Here is a 12,799-nt window from a genome sequence, read left to right as displayed (position 1 = left end):
CTCTGTCTCTCTCTCTCTCTCGCTCGCTCGCTCGCTCTCTCTGTCTCTCTCTCTCTCTCTCTCTCTCTCTCTCGCTCGCTCGCTCTCTCTGTCTCTCTCTCTCTGTCAGGTGACTATGAGAAAGGCGTGGATCATCTGACGAATGCGATCGCCGTGTGCGGTCAGCCGCAGCAGCTTCTGCAGGTCCTGCAGCAAACGCTTCCTCCTCCAGTCTTCCAGATGCTCCTCACCAAACTGCCCACCATCAGCCAGGTGACACACGTTTGAAACGGAATTAAAATATGCAATATGTGCATGGGTCAAAGACGAAAAAGGGTTTAAGCATGAAAACATTTTGTTTTTCTGAGCAAAAAATAAATATCATACATTTTCCCCTGATTTACAGAAGAGACCCACTAAAATGTCATTCAGTGTAACAATCTTGTCAGGCATATTTACAACAAAAATCAATTTATGACATATTAAAAGACTAATTATTTTCACCCCAAATACTAATTAGTTGTAATTTTACATTTTTTAAATGTGCCACTATCCTAGGTTTTGCCCATTTGTCAGTAAGAATTTTTACTCATTTAAAACACAATCAAATTTGATAAGCTCCTTTATTCTTTTATATATTTTAATATGTACACGTCAGAATAAGCATGTCGTTTGAATTTTTACATAAATATTGTGTTACACTGAATGACAATGTAACATTATTTCAACCAAATTTTAACATTTTATTCTCCAAAAATGTATTTGAAACCTTAAAAGTAGACACTTGCATTTAATGTGCTTTCTATGGACATATAATCACTTTTGTAAATTTCTTTTAAAGATCTTAACGTCTTTGACCCGCATATATTATCTGCTTCATATTCATGAGCAGTGTTGGGGAAAGTAACTTTTAAAAGTGATGCGTTACAATATTGCGTTACTCCCTAAAAAAGTAACTAATTACGTTACTTAGTTACTTTTTATGGAATGCAATGCATTGTTACTTTTTAAATCTGGGCAGTGCTTGTTTGTTTGTTTTTAATATAAAAAAGTTATTCTTTTATAAATGTAAAAGCCATTTTCACAACAAAAGTGAAATGAATACAGCCTCAGGCTGAAGGAAATGTAAATCCACGTCTGTACAGTAGAGGGCGCAGCTCAAACAAATCGCATGAAGAATATGACGCAGGAGAAGAAAGTTCAACAATATTCAGCAATAACAAAAATGAAACACAAATGTGTCATTTTTGCTTATTAGTATGGTTGAATTGGATCATCGAAGGTCAGCAGCAAAGACATTGGTTAATAAAATGGGATTAAATACAAATTATATTTGTCTTATTTAACATATTTAATTATTGCAAGTTTGCGTCAACACTGAATGTGTTTGTGTGCAGTGAGATGAGTAAACACATGTTCATATTTAGTCTAGAGCTACAGTAAGATCATGTTCACACACAACGCTCTGCACTTACTCCTGATTTCTGTCACCATGGCAACACCAGAGCTGTCACTCAACACATGGAAACAAAGTAACTGGCATTACTTATTTGAAAAAGTAACTCCGATATTTCCTTCTTAATTACAAAGTAATGCGTTACTTTACTAGTTACTTAAAAAAAGTAATCTGATTACGTAACTCACATTACTTGTAATGCATTACCCCCAACACTGTTCATAAGACAAATACATGTTTTTATTATTATTTAAATGTCTTCTAAATTCCCAAATGCTAATCTAATGCTCCTCTCTTTTTCGTTGCAGCGTATCGTCAGCGCTCAGAGTGTCAGCGACGACGACATCGAGTAGAAGACCTCCAGCAGCTCTGTGACATCACTTCCTGTCTGCTTCGACTCAATCAATCGCTCTGTCCCGCCCCCTTTCCATCCAGTTCTCAAACACTGAACGCACAGATACGGATTTAAAGAAGTGTCATAGTTTTGTTTTGAATCTGAGCTTCTGAGTTTGTCCTGTTGAAGTTGGCGTGTTTTCAGTGTGTTAGAATGGCAGAAAACAAGCATGACCTGCAGCAATTATTTGTTTTGCTAACAAAGCATTTTGGGTTCACTAAATTATGAAATATGCAAGCGGTAAATCATCGACTAATGACTCACCAGAGTACATGCTGCTGTCATTTATCTGTGTTCATGTATTTAAGTTGTTTTTAAAGGCTGTGAGACGTCTAATGTGGTATTGTGGGATAGGAAGCACATTTAAAGGTGCTCTGTTTCAAGTAGGGGAGAGTTTCCTCTTTTTTTTAAAACTCCAAAATAAAAAAATCATTGTATGGAGTCAATGTGTCAGAGTCATTCATGTGCCTCCATTAATAACGTGCTGCTCTTAGATTTTAGCAATACACAGTTGCAATTTAAAGCAACAGAACATAAACAAATGAAAACAAACTTAATTTGCTCTCATGTTGTTCAAACAGTCACATGGTCAAGTTTCAGGGGATTAACAATAAATTAATTAGGTAGCATGAACTAACCATGCAGACAGCATTTATTAAATCTAACATGATATTGATTAATAAATATTCTATTCATTAATTTATGGTTTTACATAATACACTAATATTAATGCAACAATGTTAAAAATGTATTTATGTAGAAATGATAATTACCTTTGATTAATTAATGCTTGTTCATGATATCTAATGCAATGATTCTTGTTAACATTACTGGAAAAGCAAACACTTTACAAACATGAAGTGAAAGTTAAAAACGGAAGCTAACTTTTTTTGTTCAAAATTAACTAAATATAATAATGCGAATACAACATAAATCTATAAAACTTAGTTTTTGCGTTACGCTAAATTACTAGGCCTACAATAATTATTTATATTTTACAGCTGTCGGGACGGATTTCCCGGGAAACGGCATACTTCCGTCATTATTACGTGCGTGTTAGCGTCATTTAAATACAGGAAAGAAGTTCAGGCTACTAACAAATGAACTTCCAAAGCGTTTGCTAACAAAACAAAAGCGACACACTCATAATAAAACACGAATCAACTGTTTCAAATAATCACATTTATGTTCACAAAACAATGCCGATCTCTAAACCAGTTACAGCTTTGGTCTATTAGCCTATAAATAGCCTTGCCAAGTTATAGTTATCTGATATGAATAGCAATCGTTATGTCAAGCCTTGCCAAACTTTTGTAACATTATATTAAAACAATTAATTTCAACAAGTCAAAACAACAGCGTCATATAAGCTCTTACCTGACATTATTTGCAGTTATCCGTCTTCCTTTCGATGTCATTAGTTTGATTCGTGCTGAAAAATGATGATCTGTAATCTTGATCAGATTCATCCGCGCGAATCGCGAAGCGCAACCCACGTGACGACCAAAACAATCTTCCTCCGCGAGCTACTTGTAGTTTTACGCTTCAACCGATAGAGGAACAACTGGAAATTAAAAGATTTTATGGGTCATTATAAAAAAAGACAGAAACATGAGTGTTTAATCACATTTTTACTTGTGACATAAGAACACCAAACCCGTAAAAATACAAGTACAAGCATTAAATATGAACACTTGGTTTCTTGTGCTTAAATTTCTTTTTCAGTCCTTTGCCTCTTTTGGCAGTAGGATCCGCCATCTCTCCTTTGAACGATGAAGCTGGTGTTTGTTTCTTGCCAGGATTTGCCTTAAAGTTCTTTCCTCCCGTCTTATTTCTGATTTCTTGCTTTGACCCTTTGAATCTTGAAGGTCGGCCTGGAGGGGTTTTCTTTTCTTTTTCCTTCTTCACGGATCGTTTGACCCTGATGTTTCGATCTAGTAATTTGGAGCCGTCGAGTTTCAGTGCCAGCATCACCGAATCTGGGCTCTGATACAGAAGGAAAGGTTTCAGTGAGTTTTACCACATCTGCACACTTTATTAAAGACTATTTATGAGGTCATTAAACATGAATTGGAATTTTGAAATAAAATGGAACTTTACTTCCAGAACTGCTCTATTAACCCTGTAGAGCCTGACATGTAAAATGAGAATTTTATTTTTTATTTTTTATTGAACAATTCTTTTTAACCTTTAGACTATAGAAAAATTTACCAAAAAAAGTTTGCATGTGTGTTTCTGTTGAGTATCATATTAAATCCAATCAGATTCAATCATATTCAATGGAAGAAAAAAAACAGCTTAATTTTATTTAGAGACTCAAATTAATTTGCTGCAGATGCTGATATTTCTATGATGAAATTCTGATGCTTGTAAATCAATGAGATCTTTATAACAGTACAGCAGATACTGACATAAAATGATCTAAATATCAGTCGTCGCTCTATATCTCCAGTAATAAGATGAGATTGAAATGCTCCAAACATATAATGCAGTGATTGAGAGCTGAAGAAATAAAGGCTCCTCAGAAGATGTGAGATGTTCTGGAGGCTTGTGAAGATCATTCCTCCGCTGAGGAACAGTGAAAGTAAAGCTTCTGGAAACAAACGCTCCTCAAAAGATCCTGAGGATCAGATTTGAGACTCTAAAACATGATTGATGGAGAATCAAGTAAAGCTGAGCTGCTTCAGTCCAGTAAGTGTTCATTTGGAGATATTACTGCAGTTATTCTGACCTTTACTTGATCAAAATCAGTCAAGATTTGACACGAGAAGCTCCAGCTGAAGCTGAACATTTGTACAATTACACTAAAATAGCTTTTACTGGATAAAACACTCTAAACTATCAATCAGAGACTGAAGACGTGAGGAGATTGAGTGTGAAGTAAGGGATAATGTCTTCCATTGTAACACGCGGTGGTTAAGTGTTTTCAGTCACAAGATGGCGCCAGACAGTCAACGATAGCGGAGTGACTCATTAAACATATAAGTAGTACCGGTCAAGATAACTCATAGTACCCGGATGAGCAGTGTGTTATTCAATTTGGCGGTTGTTATCTGGGAATAACATAGCGCAATTGACCAATCAGAATCAAGTATTCCACAGAGCCGTGTAATAAACAGGTTTAACAGCAAAGTTTTGATGGTGATGATAATATAAAGGCCTTAAATGTGCACGATTTTTAAATATTGTTCTATCCTAACAAACCATACATCAATGGAAAGCTTATTTATTCAGCTTTCAGATGATGCATAAATCTCAATTTTAAAAAACTGACCCTTATGACTGGTTTTGTGCTCCAGGGTCACGTATATGATACAGTCAGCTTTACCTCAAACAGGACGTAGCCGAAGCCCTTCCCCATCCCAGACTCTCGGTCTCGCACCAAACGCACCGCCTCCACATTCCCACAATCCTCGAAGTGTTCACGCACCGGAAGCTCCATTATATCTGCCATAAAAAACAAATAAAGTGTTCATAAGAGAAACTGTGGCGTCACAGAAGATATAGAGATTTCTCAACACTGTTACTCACCGTACGGTAAATTTCCCACAAATATGGACCTTTTATGATCATGCTGAGGAAAAAAATATTGATGATTATGTAAACACGTTCAAAATCGGCTGAATTATATTAACAACATTATTAATGACACTCACTCCACTGTGCTGAGAGACGCGGTCCACTCGGATATGAAACCCCGGCTGAATCTCCTGCCCATTCCTGCACAAGAATCATATGCTTTTGACAATATATTAGAATTTTATTCAAACTGAATAAACAGCTGATGAAAACATTACAATAATCCACAGCACTCCAGTCCATCAGTTAACATCTGGAGAAGACAAAAGCTGAAACTAATCCAGCATTAAGACGCTTTTAACTAAAATACGAGTCCATAATCCATAATAACTCTTCCTCCAGTGAAAAAGTGTTCTGGTGTGAATCAGGAGAGAAATCTGCACAGATCAAGCAGCTCTAAACACATATGTGGCTGGATTTTGATGTGAGAGACAACAGCAGATGCACTTTTTCACTGGAGGAAGAGTTATTATGGATTATGGACTCGTATTTTAGTTAAAAGCGTCTTAATGCTGGATTAGTTTCAGCTTTTGTCTTCTCCAGATGTTCACTGATGGACTGGAGTGCTGTGGATTACTTGTGGATTATTGTGATGTTTTTATCAGCTGTTTGGACTCTCATTCTGACGGCACCCATTCACTGCAGAGCATCCATTGCTGAGACACTGATGCAATGCTACATTTCTACAAACCTGATGAAGAAACAAACTCATCCCAATCTTGGATGATCTGAGAATGAGCACATTTACAGCAGATTTTCACTTTTTGGTGAACTATTGCTTTAATTTAAAAGTCATCGATCAATCTGATTGAGAAGATCATTCAGTAATAAAACTTCGAATCAATATAGCACATCATCTTGTACCATTTCAGCGCGCCAGCAGCTGCTTCCTCCGCTTTGAAGACGATGTAAGCATTAATATTCTGTTTTTTTGGATGGACTTTCCTCCTAGAAATGGACAGACAAGATCAGTATATTAATAACAACTAGATAAAAAAAGCTCGTCAAGACAAACTTTAGGTTGGCTTGAGAAAGCCTCGCCTGAAAGTTTAAAGCAGTTGTAAAAGCCTGAAGTTTGAAAATTTAGATAAGATTAGATAAATGTTGATAACATGTTTCTAGCATGATTAGCCTGTTACTAGCATATTGCTGGCATGATTAACATAAATTTAAATTTAAATTAACATGTTACTAGCATGTTGTTAGCATGACTAGCCTGTTTCTAGCATGATTAACATGATACTAGCGTGTTGCTAGCATGATTAGCAAGTTACTAGCATGTTGCTATCATGATTAGCAAGTGACTAGCATGTCGCTAACATGACTAGCATGTCGTTAGCATGATTAGCAAAATGACTAACATGTCACTAGCATGATTTGCAAGTGACTAGCGTCGCTAGCATGTTTCTAACATGATTAGCATGTTATTAGCATGATTAGCATGCTACTAGCATGTTGCTATCATGATTAGCAAGTTACTAGCATATGATTAGCATGTTACTAGCATTGATTAGCATGCTACTAGCATATTTAGTATGTTTCTAGCATGATTACCATGTCGTTAGGATAGATAGATAGATAGATAGATAGATAGACAGATAGATAGATAGATAGATAGATAGGAAGTCTGATTGAGTCTAATGGGCTTCAGTTTGTTTACATTTGATTTTGACAGTTGGAGTTTGAATAGTCTTGGCTCATCTGAACATTCCGTCAATGTAAGTCTATGGGATTTTTATGATTTTTAATCTTCATTTTTATGAAAACTATAAGTCGGATCAGTCTGAAAAGATACAGCACAGTAAGTCAGATCAGTCTGAAGAGCTGGGCTGAGTTTGGTGGTTCTAGCTTGAAAGCTCTAGGAGGAGTAGCGTTCAGAAACGCTACTGACTTGCTTTCTCAAGCCAACCTAATGAATCTCATCAAACTCTTCACTATAGGACGCTATACTCACTGGATAGCTGCCACTTTACGGGACATAGTTGGGTCTTCTTGCACCTGCAAAACACCTTTATTAAAGCTCAAACTAGTGATCCAACAATTAACGATAGAATGACTAGAGCAGAAGACCCACCACTGAACGGAAGCGGACCGACTCGATGGCTCCAGCCTGCTTGAACAGAGACAACAGCATCTGCAAAACACAACACAACACACAGGACTTTAGTGGAAACGTCAGGGAAGATTCACGATTGTTCTTAAAGCGGTGTATTATAACTGAAGCACCTTCTTCGTGCAGCTGGGAGGCAGATTCCCCACAAACACCGTTCGTTTCTTTTTGATTCGCTCCTCTGCCATGTTCTTCACTGTCTTTCTGTGTTTGACGGGCCGCTCCTCTTCTGTTGTTTCATCCGTTGCATCAGCGCGCTTGTGTTTGACTTTCTTTGCACTCGTTTGTCCTTCATCATCTGCATTCTGTAGAGCGCTCTCTCTAAGGATTTCAACATTGAAAATAAATTTCCATGCGTTTTCCATTACATTTTCAGTTGTGGTTACCTCTTTTTTTATTTTTATTTTTTTATCACTATGAATTAATTTTATTAATTTAAATGAAATTTAAAAAATAATAATTTATGAATTATTTCAGAATGAGACAAGCTCCAACATACAGAAATAATAAAAAAAATAATAATAATAAAAATAAAATAAATGAAAAAAAGAGACAGATAATAAAATAAAACAGGATAAGTGAATAAAAATACATTTATATATTTAAATTTAATTATTTGTACTATTATGCAATTAATTAAAATCCTTAAAATTAATTTAAAAATTACTTTAAAATTAAATTATTTAAAATGAACTGAATTATATGCTAATGAAGCATTCAGTGCAATTTATGATTTAATTAAAAATAATAATTTGCTCATTGTTTTGCAAGCAAGCTTTACTTTACATATTTTAAAGCTGAACATAAGTACTCAGAAATTATATTCTTTAAACATACTTCCATGATTTCCATGAGGTTTTATTAGTGCTGGGCGGTATACCGGTTCATACCGAATACCGGTGTTTATTTTTCTTATGATATGAATTTTTAAAATACCGCAATACGTCACAGTATGTCGCTTAAACAACGTTCGGAACGCGACACTGTTTGAAAGGGGTCCCTTTTCACTGCTGCACTGTGGGCCGCTCTTTAGTGTAGATGCATGTTGATTTTATCAGACGATGCCGTGATTATAAATGAGAGTGACGACTCCTGTTAACGTATTAAAAGGGGTCGTGTTTAGTCACTATTTAGTGTGGTATTTTTTGACAATAATATTCACTCATTACAGTAAAATAGGGCATTCTAAGTCAATATACTGCAGTATTTCCTCTCAATCAGTAGAAAACATGGTTAACACATGCATGAAAAAAAAATACCGTCATGTACCGTGAAACCGGTATAATTTTGAAAAATACCGTGATATAAATTTTTGCTCATACCGCCCAGCACTAGGTTTTATTAACTTCCACTACTTTATCAAAGGCAAGAAAAAAACATCTTTAAAATCCCATTTAATACCAGGTTTTCTATTACTGCGAGGACAGATCTGACCGATCGTGTCTCAGAAGTGTGTCTCACTGCAGAATCACTGACCTGTCCTGTAGCTTCTTCTCAGCTGCCGAGAGCGTCTTTGGAGTCTTTTTCGATTTCTGTTTCTGAATGTGACCCTGACCTTTGACATCAGTGCTCTCAGACACTTTAGATTCAGTCTGATGAGAAGAAACACAGAAGAACCACCATTAGCACCAAAACAAACCCCACAATCATGCTTCTCGTCTCATACATGTACCTTCGGTGCAGGAACGAAGACTAAAGTATTTGCAGATGATGTGGAGGAGAATAAAGATGATAAAGCTCCAGCTGTGTGTTTTTCTGGGAACAGGCTGCTGGACACCTGACCGACCGTGTAATCTCCAGCATCATCTCTATCAGTACTGCAACAACAACAACAAACATCAGAAGACCAACACCCGGCTCTCACAATACACTACCAAAATGTACCGGTAATACCATGTTATTATGGATTTTAAGATAATACCATGGTATTCATTGAAGAATCTTCGAGTAACATGCATATTCTTTGGTAAATAAATGTATTACTATATATATATATATATATATACATACATATACACATATACACATATATATATAGGGGTTTAAACCGCATAAACACATTTCATTACACCAAATACACCAAATAATGTTCTTTTTAGCAACATCATATGACCCCTTTAAAACGCCAGTAGTGAGCGTTTAATGAGCGAGTCATTGAGTCGTTCATTCAAACGATTCGTTCAAACGGCTGATTCATCAGATGTTTATGCGTGGGCTAATAGAACTTTGACTCAACCGATTCGTTCAAAACACGGAATCATTCAGCAATGAATCGGCTGGTTGCTGTGAGATGTGCTGTGGTTCCGCCTAAAATGTAAGTGACCTAATATTATTGTATTTGCTTATTGAACTATTAAACCGTCTTAATGGTGAAAACGTTGTGTGATGTTGCCTAACTAACTGCATTTTAAATATAAAAACTTTCCATTTTGAATTTTTACCTCAGGATGCTGAGTTTGTTAGTGTTGCGCGTTTTGATTTCTCCTGGAGAGGCTGCATTATATACAGTAGCTATAGCCACTATTCTCCACTTACTCTAAATGTAATAAAATCAGAATAATACTTGCGTTTTGGGCCCCGGCCCAATTTAAACCCTGTATATATATATATATTTATATGTGTGTGTGTGTGTGTGTGTATATACACATGTATTTGCCAAAGCATGTGCATGGCATTCGAAGGTTCTTTTATGATCTCGACTATTTTAAAACATCGCACTGCAGCGTTCAATCATCTGCTGTTTATTTTGTAACATGTTCTAGTTTATATTATTGATAAATAATACCTCTTTACAGACTGCTTCTTCTTCATGATGTCACTCAGAGCGCATTTCTGTGTAAAATCCTAAAGATCTGTCAGATATTTCAGAAACTTTAACGCGCTAAACGTTGAAGATGTTGCTGAAGTTTCGCACGCAGACACGTTTATTTCGCTCCCACACGCGTGTGCGCAGAGTTTATCAGCCCCCTGGAAATCTCACATACTGATCATCGGTTCCTGACGCGGAAGCATTCTCATTCGAAAGACTCGCCTTGATAAAAAAAAATATCAAAAACACGGGTTTAAATAGAAAAATAGCATTTATGGATAGTTTTATCGCCCGTTTGAATCAAACACGCGTAATAATAGCAGCGCTCCTGAGCCCGCGGTTTGTTTCTCATCGGCGCGGCATTAGGCGCGGGACCTCATGACGTCACTTCCTGTTGCCGGTTGTGCAGGTATGAATGATGCAGGAACATTTCATTCTCTTAAGTTTGTAATTCATTCTTCTTCTTGTCTATTCTTATAGAGAATGTTTTATAATGATGATTTAATATATAGAAACACGAATCTGTCATCGCATAACGTTACGTCACTCGCATATATATATATGTATATTTAATGAGTTTATTTAAAGATGTGATTTAATTTTCATATTAGGCTTTTCTACTATATGTGTATTTTTGTAGTGTTTTTTTCTTTATTTTCTTATGTAATTCTTTCATATGTGATATCTCACTGTTCATGTATGTAATTTTATTGTTCTGCTGTCATTTTTATATGATATAATTTCATATGTGTGACCCTTGGTAGGACATTTACAAAATATCTTCATGGAACATGATATTTACTGAATATCCTAATGATTTTTGGCATAAAAGAAAAATGTATAATTTTGACCCATACAATGTATTGTTGTCTATTGCTACAAATATACCCCAGCGACTTAACACTGCTTTTGTGCTCCAGGGTCACATATTATTACGATTTAATCGTTTTATGATGTTTTAATACTTTTCAAGGTCTGTTAGTTTAGTAATATATGTTGCATTTGGTTTCATGATCCTGATGCGCAAAAAGGTGAGTTTAGATCTGATTTCTCTGGTTTTCTCAGTGATTGATACAGATCATCATCATCGTCGTCTGATGAAGGCTCAGGAGGTGTCGGAGGATGCCGTGGGCAGACGGGTGAGCTGTGATGGAGAGAGAGCAACGGTTCGTTACGTGGGTCCGGTTCTTCCCACCGCAGGTCCGTCTCCGTTCATTCACCTTTATACACTATATTTTCAAAAGTATTGGCACCCCCTTCTAATGAACAGGTTTGACTGCTTTAGTCATTTCCACGAGTACAAATCTTAATGTTTAAGCATATAATGATCTTCTAGGGAATTGTGTGCTTCTAATTTTATAGCAACAGTTTGGACAGGACTCTTTTCTATTCTAACAATACCTCTGTGTGTAAGACAAGGTTCAAAAAGAAATGATTTGACTACTTTAGTAATTTCCATGAGTACAAATCCTAATGTTTAAGCATATAATGATTTTCTAGGGAATTGTGTGCTTCTAATTTTATAGCAACAGTTTGGACAGGACTCTTTTCTATTCTAACAATACCTCTGTGTGTAAGACAAGGTTCAAAAAGAAATGATTGATTGAGTCAGTGTGGAAGAACTTGACTGGTCTGGTGTGACTTTATATGCAGACCTTAAGCCGAAAACTCATCAGCAAACACCAGTGACTTGTACATATGAATACAGTCATTTTAGACTCTTCCAAAACTGTTGCAACAGAGATGGAAACATAATTCATGTATTTAAAAATTGTATTTCCATCTCTGTTGCAACAGTTTTGGAAGAGTCTAAAATGTCTGTATTCATATGTACAAGTCACTGGTGTTTGTGTTTTTGGTTTTTGGCTCAAGGTTTCTGCAGACCAGTCAAGCTCTTCCACACTGACTCAATCAATCATTTCTTTTTGAACCTTGTCTTACACACAGAGGCATTGTTAGAATAGAAAAGGGTCCTGTCCAAACTTGCTATAAAATTAGAAGCACACAATTCCCTAGAATATCATTATATGCTTAAACATTCAGATTTGTACTCGTGGAAATGACTAAAGCAGTCAAACCTGTTCATTAGAAGGGGGTGCCAATACTTTTGGCAGTATAGTGTATGAGGTTTGGTCTGATGTCCGTCTGTCTTCTGTTCCTGCAGGTGTGTGGCTGGGAGTGGAGTGGGATGATCCAGAGAGAGGAAAACACGACGGGAGTCATGAAGGAGTGCGATACTTCACCTGCAGGTGCTCATCAGCAACCAAACAATTACAATCAATGATATACATTTTAAAGGGGTGGTTGATTGCGATTTCACTTTTATAAAAGTACGACGCTGAAAGTTCAATGCAAACGGAGATATCGTCTTTTAAAATTATGGTTTAACCGTTTAACAAACCCAGAAATTTACATAAACCCCGCCCCCTTTGTTGCATGTTCCCGGGGGCGGGGTTTATGTAAATTTCTGGG

The 12,799-nt window shown here is 36.4% G+C and overlaps 3 protein-coding genes across 3 annotated transcripts in view; 2 read left to right on the top strand and 1 right to left on the bottom strand.

Annotated features, from left to right (window-relative positions):
* The window catches only part of LOC107713233 (mitochondrial import receptor subunit TOM20 homolog B-like), a 6,206-nt gene extending 3,892 nt beyond the window's left edge, over positions 1-2,314 (top strand). Inside the window, exons 4-5 of the mRNA XM_016518684.1 lie at positions 110-252; positions 1,744-2,314. Of these exons, the coding sequence (XP_016374170.1) occupies positions 110-252; positions 1,744-1,788 (188 nt within the window). The 3' untranslated portion in view covers positions 1,789-2,314. The remainder of the gene's footprint in view (positions 1-109; positions 253-1,743) is intronic.
* Positions 2,315-3,447: 1,133 nt separating this feature from the next.
* On the bottom strand, positions 3,448-10,562 carry rbm34 (RNA binding motif protein 34). Its single transcript, XM_016518696.1, has 11 exons — positions 10,304-10,562; positions 9,191-9,335; positions 8,995-9,110; positions 7,635-7,839; positions 7,483-7,542; positions 7,363-7,406; positions 6,273-6,356; positions 5,486-5,549; positions 5,361-5,403; positions 5,158-5,276; positions 3,448-3,815 (listed from the first exon to the last, which is right to left on the bottom strand). Exons 1-11 carry the CDS (start codon positions 10,327-10,329, stop codon positions 3,510-3,512), a joined length of 1,212 nt encoding a protein of 403 aa, XP_016374182.1. The 5' UTR covers positions 10,330-10,562; the 3' UTR covers positions 3,448-3,509.
* A 117-nt stretch (positions 10,563-10,679) lies between these two features.
* tbce (tubulin folding cofactor E) overlaps positions 10,680-12,799 on the top strand; it is an 8,902-nt gene continuing 6,782 nt past the window's right edge. Inside the window, 3 exon segments of the mRNA XM_016518695.1 lie at positions 10,680-10,736; positions 11,393-11,527; positions 12,492-12,576. Of these exon segments, the coding sequence (XP_016374181.1) occupies positions 10,706-10,736; positions 11,393-11,527; positions 12,492-12,576 (251 nt within the window). The 5' untranslated portion in view covers positions 10,680-10,705.

This window comes from Sinocyclocheilus rhinocerous, unplaced genomic scaffold, assembly GCF_001515625.1.
Source record: "Sinocyclocheilus rhinocerous isolate Xijiao unplaced genomic scaffold, SAMN03320098_v1.1 scaffold1050, whole genome shotgun sequence".
Lineage (NCBI taxonomy): Eukaryota > Metazoa > Chordata > Actinopteri > Cypriniformes > Cyprinidae > Sinocyclocheilus > Sinocyclocheilus rhinocerous.
Note: the sequence above shows the minus strand (reverse complement) of the source record. Positions and strands in the feature narration are given on the sequence as shown.